The sequence below is a fragment of the Ceratina calcarata genome, unplaced genomic scaffold, assembly GCF_001652005.2.
Source record: "Ceratina calcarata isolate Rehan_Ccalc_2016 unplaced genomic scaffold, ASM165200v1 scaffold43, whole genome shotgun sequence".
NCBI lineage: Eukaryota > Metazoa > Arthropoda > Insecta > Hymenoptera > Apidae > Ceratina > Ceratina calcarata.
In genome coordinates, this window is record NW_017166721.1 from 445,831 (window position 1) to 452,257 (window position 6,427).

The 6,427-nt window shown below is 38.4% G+C and overlaps 1 protein-coding gene across 2 annotated transcripts in view; it reads right to left on the minus strand.

The window, feature by feature from the left end:
• The window catches only part of LOC108626813 (synaptic vesicle glycoprotein 2B), an 8,795-nt gene extending 2,672 nt beyond the window's left edge, over positions 1-6,123 (minus strand). The window contains exons 1-11 of one of the 2 annotated variants that reach the window (XM_026815123.1): positions 5,845-6,123; positions 3,617-3,679; positions 3,128-3,289; positions 2,397-2,559; positions 2,216-2,337; positions 1,783-2,027; positions 1,286-1,443; positions 933-1,125; positions 542-656; positions 308-467; positions 115-242 (exon numbers count right to left, since the gene is read on the minus strand). In XM_026815123.1, the coding sequence (XP_026670924.1) occupies positions 115-242; positions 308-467; positions 542-656; positions 933-1,125; positions 1,286-1,443; positions 1,783-2,027; positions 2,216-2,337; positions 2,397-2,559; positions 3,128-3,289; positions 3,617-3,679; positions 5,845-5,869 (1,534 nt within the window). In that variant the 5' untranslated portion in view covers positions 5,870-6,123. Of the gene's footprint in view, positions 1-114; positions 243-307; positions 468-541; positions 657-932; positions 1,126-1,285; positions 1,444-1,782; positions 2,028-2,215; positions 2,338-2,396; positions 2,560-2,933; positions 3,070-3,127; positions 3,290-3,616; positions 3,680-5,844 lie in introns of those variants that run through there. The other variant, XM_026815124.1, reaches the window with a different exon arrangement.
• Between the last annotated feature and the right edge of the window lie 304 nt (positions 6,124-6,427).

Sequence of the window (6,427 nt, forward strand, 5' to 3'; positions counted from 1 at the left end):
AAAGGACAACTTTTGTATAAAAAGTCTTGAGTAAAAATTAAAACTAAAAAGTATTGAAGTTTAAGCTGAATTTGTTAAGAGGAAAATATTGTGCAGTATTTATTGAAATTTTACCTAGAGAAGCAGTGCCGATCATGATGAAAGGGCCCAAGCAGGACAAATCGAATAAAATTGGAAATAGCAAATTGCCTGCAACTGCTCCGACTCTCCCGATCGTCATAGTTAAGCTCACAGCCATCGTCCTGAATCAAATCGATTAAATCGGTGACGGAAACAATTTTCTAAAATTTATTTCAAAACTGTGTACCTCAAACATGTAGGGAAATTGTCAACGATAACGTTCACAACACAGGCACCGCCTATGCTGGCCATCGCAACGAAAACCGAACATAACGCGAGGATACTGTTCGTGGTTTCTGCCCAGTAGAGCGAAGCACAGCAAGCAGCTGCTACCACGAAGCAGGTCGCTGAAGATAATAAAAAGTAGATCGTCACGTTTCAAAATTTTCAGTACCGTAAGAATTCTTGTGAGTTTCAATACCTATAAGTTTTCTTTTTCCTATCACGGTGATAAGAGAACCCGCTAAAGTGTATCCTACAACTCCGGTAATCGCGATAACGATGGAATTGATAAACACTTTCGAGTTAAACTCCGCCTGAAACGAAATACACAAAAATATACCAGAGATTCTTAATCTATGATTTAGTGTAGATTTAGAAAAACGAGAAAACGCGTCGCGTTTATAAACTGTTATTTGAAGCAGAGCTCTTAATGATCATTTCAAAGAATGCATAATGTATGATGATTTCAAGAAATCGCGATCGTAAATAAAGTGCAGGGACGTTGTCTTATACGGTACTTAAGATAACGATGGAAATGATTTTCTGATCCTTCTGAAAAGATAAAACTATAATTTTAAATGTTTCAATACCGGTATGCAATTGTCAGCAATGCTTAGAGTTTCGTTTACGAAGCTATTTGAGGAACTCCCATTATCTTTTCGTTGGCCTAACATGTAACAGAAGCGCGGCTGCGAGTCGAAATGTTCGTCGTCCACGTATTCCTTCTTGAACTGTTCCATCATCGTGAACAACTGCGGCATCCACAGTCTGATCGAGTTCGATCTACGAACACGAAATTCAATCGAACTCAGCGAAACGATTTAATAAAATTAAATAGGCAGATTTTGCAAGTGTCAGTGTTAGCTAAGTAAATTAATCGGAAATTATAGAAATAAAATCAACAATAATAATAATACATTTAGTAATATGAGATTAATCTGACCCTATCGTGGCGCCGACTTGAATCAAACTTATTGTAATAAGTCTTAAGATGTTTGGTGGGACGAACAAGGGCTTGACTTGTTGCCAACAGGAACGAAATTTGTCCGACAAATTATCGCTCGACGATTCGAAAGAATCCTCATCTTCGAGATCCTTTATCTGCAAGCAGAGATTATCATTGATCCCACATGCGAAACCAGCAGATGAATCACAAAATATACAACAATAAAGTTTCATTAAACATCAGATGGGAGTAAGCATCTTAAATATTGATAGAATTTTAGGAACATTCCATCGATCAATAGACCCGTGTCAACGAAAGTGAGCCGTTGTCAAATCGCGAAATACTATCTATGCGAAGTTACGAATGGAACAAAGGTCCATATATTAATACCGCTATCCGAGAAAACACGTTAAGCTGGCAATGAAAATAACACACCCCTTTCCATCGATAAGATAAAAAACGATGGACCGCGTGTTTCATGGAAAATAACTCACCGGATAGGTGTCTGGATCCTTGCCGGTATTGACCGAGTATATCTTTTTGAACACATTCAGAGCCTCGTCTCTTCTGCCCTTCAGCAGAAGAAAGCGCGGGCTTTCGGGGAACGAGAACATCGCCATACAGGCAAGGAACTCTGGCAGCGTGCAGACTGCTAGAAACACCCGCCACGAACTGATCTCCATAGTTCCGCTGATGAGGGTGATAGTCCACTTCTGTGGTAAGATCAACCATGCGATACCTGGAACCAACCGATTCCGCGGTTTCATTCGGACGAACGCGAACAAAAGTAAACTGAAGGGACGTGTAATGAAATCAAATGAATATGATAAGATCAAGAAATGATATAATATAAAGAAATACGTGTTACGTATGAGTTAAAGTAATAAAATGAGCACTAGGTTTAACAATCGATGGAGAAAGACTCACAGGGGAGAGAAATGTTCCCGAGTGAGAAAAATGCTCCCAGCCACATGTACGTTCTAGATCGATGGGTCTCGTTGTGTACTTCCGCCAGGTAAGACATCAGAGCCGCGTACGGTCCGGATATGCTATAAATTTTAGGGTGTGTCATTGAAATTGTTCGAGCAACGTCTTCGTACCAACTTACAGCAGACCCTCGACAAACTTTAAAGAGATCAAAAGCCAGGAGGTATGCGCGAAGGACTCAGCCAGGCTCAAAACTCCGGTGCACATGTAACCGTAACTCATTATCTTCTTACGACCGAACGAGTCGGTCATAAACCCCCAAAAGAACGAAGTACAGATCATACCTGGAAGCAATTCGGATCTTCAGTGATGATCAGAAATCCGGATTCTGCATCGCTCGTTAATAATTCATAGACGTGAATTCTTTAAAGAAAATATTCAATATATAAAATCGTGATACAGTCAAAGAATGTTATATTTAACGTTCTGTGTTTATAAATCCTATCTCGTTTATTGTTTACAGAAATGCAACTTATCAAACGTGTATTCCATTTTCTACACAGCGTTTCCTCTCTTCCTTACCTGGCCGGACAATCTAATTTACGAAATGAAACTGTCTCGATAAAAACGCGAGTCTTGTCGATCCCGAAACCGATTTGAAATTCGAGCCACTTAGGAAACGCGTGTTCAATTACAAGAGACTGTATCGTTTAATTACCATGTCCGTAACTCTCTACACACGTTCAGTCTAACGAGCCCGTAGCGTGTACCGTGCGAGCGAGCGTTCTACGGAACCAGAAAAGCTCGGAGCGTACTCGAGTGCGCGCTTCGGCTCTCTGTGCGACTTAAAGCTCAACCTGTAATTACACGTCCGCGGTTACGTGGCTAACACCGATAAACGAGTAATATCACCTGCGAATGTCATCGAGTTCAGTAGACCCTTGTCTAACATGCTCAGCTTCAGGTCGCACTCGGCCGCTGGCAAGACGTACGACATCGCTGACGACGAGAAGATACTGGAGAAACTGGCCGGCAGCACGGCCAGAAGCAACAAATAGTTGAATTTTCCATAACCTAAACAATTTATGATTCAATAAGAATCAGTGACATCAATTTTTACAGTCTCTACTTTTTCAAAGGAGATTTCGTATGCATTTAAAGATTCAAGCGTGTAGATAAAAATCATTTTAGAACTTCGTTCGAAATCGTTTCTTTTCAAGGTCGAGGGAAGTAGTCTAAATCTCATTTTATGACCATGTGGTATCGTTATTATATAGGGATGCAAATAACTTGGGAAGATAAAAAAGATTAAACGAATTAGGCTGTTTGGATCTTCGATGCAAACATTTTGAAGGCTGCACTCTCGAAATTTTAATCGAATAATTTATGTAAATGGCTTACCAGAATTTGTAATTGCCCGTTCGAAATCTACAGGACCAGTCTCCTCAGACTCTGCGTCTTCACCTGCGATCGAATATATTCTTTCAGTATTCCCTTCCCAATTCATACCGTGATTCACAGAGGGTAGAACGTATAAATTTAAGATAAGGGTAACATACTTTGCAGACGATTGTAGCTGAACATCGTCAGCAAATCGAAAATTCGTTTGAACCCCATTATTTATCTACTAATTATACGAACTGGTATCTTGTTCAATGCTTACAACATTTAAAACTATTTAAAATTTATACGTGACAAGCATGTGGAATGATGGCGTGCACAGCCTAACTGAAGAATTTGCAAATTCAAGGTTTCTGGGTCAACACACCTGTTTGTATACATTGACGATTATACCTGTTTAACATTTCTCGTATCGTAAATACGAAAACAAGTTGAGAAACGGGTTCGGTTTTAATTAGAATTGAAATAAATTCCTGAAATGAAATATTGTACACTTCTGCTTAATAAATGTGCATTTCGATGTATTATTCATAATGTTTTTCCTACAGTCAATTTCACTTTATAAGTGAGAATCGTACATCTTACAGTGGCGCGCTAAGTAGAGCCCACAGTCCAGCCTTATGTAGGCTATAATGACATTATTTTAAATTTCTGTAAAAATAATTAAAAATTCATCTTCAAAATTTATTACAGCGCTTGCTCTACTATAACGAGCATGCCAACACGAGGCACTTATTGGGCAAATCATTTAAAGTCGAATGAGTACTACAACGTTTGAATAATAAAATAGATTTGTCAGTCATACACATAATTCTATAATTTCAAAAACGAGACATAAAGAGTAATGAAAATCTCAGCACAGGATTGCAGGACGTGGCTACTTATTCTGGACGTGAACACCTAATTTCATGATTCAGGTTAATTAAAGTTGAACAGATCAATTTCCTGGCCATCGATCGACGCGTGGCGTTACATCGATAAATCAGCTGGATGCAAATCGATAGGGAAAATTCCTTGACATAGCGCAGTGAGGGGAGGAATCAATGTTCGAGCAACGACGGAGATAAATATTAATAAACCCATTATCCTTCCAGCACGCGCCCCGTTACGTCTGTCATACCCGTGAACATAATGTATCGCACTTTTTACGTTCCAGTGTCGTAATCGCGACTACTGCGATTAGATTTTCACTAGTAACTGTCCGAGGAAACTTCATGGTCCATTAAATAAGGAATGTCTGTTAAAATATCTATGAATGATAAGTTACAATAATAAATTCGTTTGTTTAAAGATAGAACGTAATTTTTACAAATTACTTGAAGCTTTTATTCATACACGTTTGATGTAATAATCGGGATAGATTTCAATACCGTTATTTTTAAATAACGTAAACGAAATGTCTGTACGTGAAAAAACTCGGACAACAGTGTACGTAAGTATTTCTTGCGCTCCTAAATGCACGCGTTATCAATCTTTAATACATGTTATTGAAACTCAGCTACATTTTACGAATATTTCAACAAAGTCTAAGCAGTAAACACGACAATTTTTTTTTAATAGTTCTCCTTATCGGTGTTAGAAATATACGAGTGTTAAATGGTTACAGTATTATATTATTTAAATTAATCAACGATTCTTGAATGAAATTTTTTATATGCTGACACAAAAGATAATTTGTTTATAATATTGTATATAAAGACTCAAGGATTTTGATTCTTTCGCTACAGGCGTTACAAATTAATTCAGAAGACTGGACTTGATATTTTTATCCTGTATGCCGGTTGCTACAATTTTCATTGTATTCTGTTCGGTGAAACATGAAACTGCATGAAACTGAAATTCTACGTGACTTTTGAAAGAATCCGAGCGGCGCGTGGTGAGCGATGTGCTCGTTTTTCAAGTCGTTTCGTGACGGCTGCGATAAACGGAAGCAAAAACAATATTAACGCGTTAATTCCTCATAAAATATTATCTCTAATAGAGACAACTTTCTTACGCTTTTATATTCTCCATGTAACGTAGCATTATTAATCATCCACCGAAATCACTTCACATACAACAATTTTACTATTATTTTTAAAATAACTTTTAATAAATCAATAAGAAAATATCAATCGTATGCCGTCAATGAATGGCAGAAGGACTTACGAATAATTTAATTAATTTTGCGTCTTTATTAAAAAAATGAAAGCACGAAAGTATAACAGGAACTCGTCGCGCAGACTTACTTCTATACTTCACCGACGAATTCATTAAATATCCCCTTGCGTACCCTCGTTGGTTCGGTGATTCGATGACAATTAATCGAAAAAATTCACAGCGAACGCTCGCAAACACAACCGACGATTTATCGTTTATTATTCAGATAATCGTTTATTATTAAAATAAAAAGACGACCGACGACAAATATAAAAATATATAAAGGAAACGAGCGCTGTCGACGTCCACTGGAAAGTACACCGTAAAACTATGAAAAGCGAAGCGTAGTTTCAGCTGCATGCACCGTACGTGCCTGCCGCGAAACTAAAATTTATATTTAAAATCAGCCGAACGCGAGACCCACCTGCAACGTGTGCGTAAATCGCTGGTGGGGCAGAACAGGTTGCCCCTCATGCAAATCGCGTTCTTGTGATAGGCGATGAAAAGAAGCGGAAAAAAGTCGCCACCACCCGCGCCAAGAAGTCCGATCACCATCATTGTTCCTTGTCTCGCAGGAGACACATGGAGAACGAGAATCCCGGCACCTACCTGATCTTTTATTTATGATCTCATTGCTCTATAAGATCACAGTGACAGGAGGCAAAATGATAC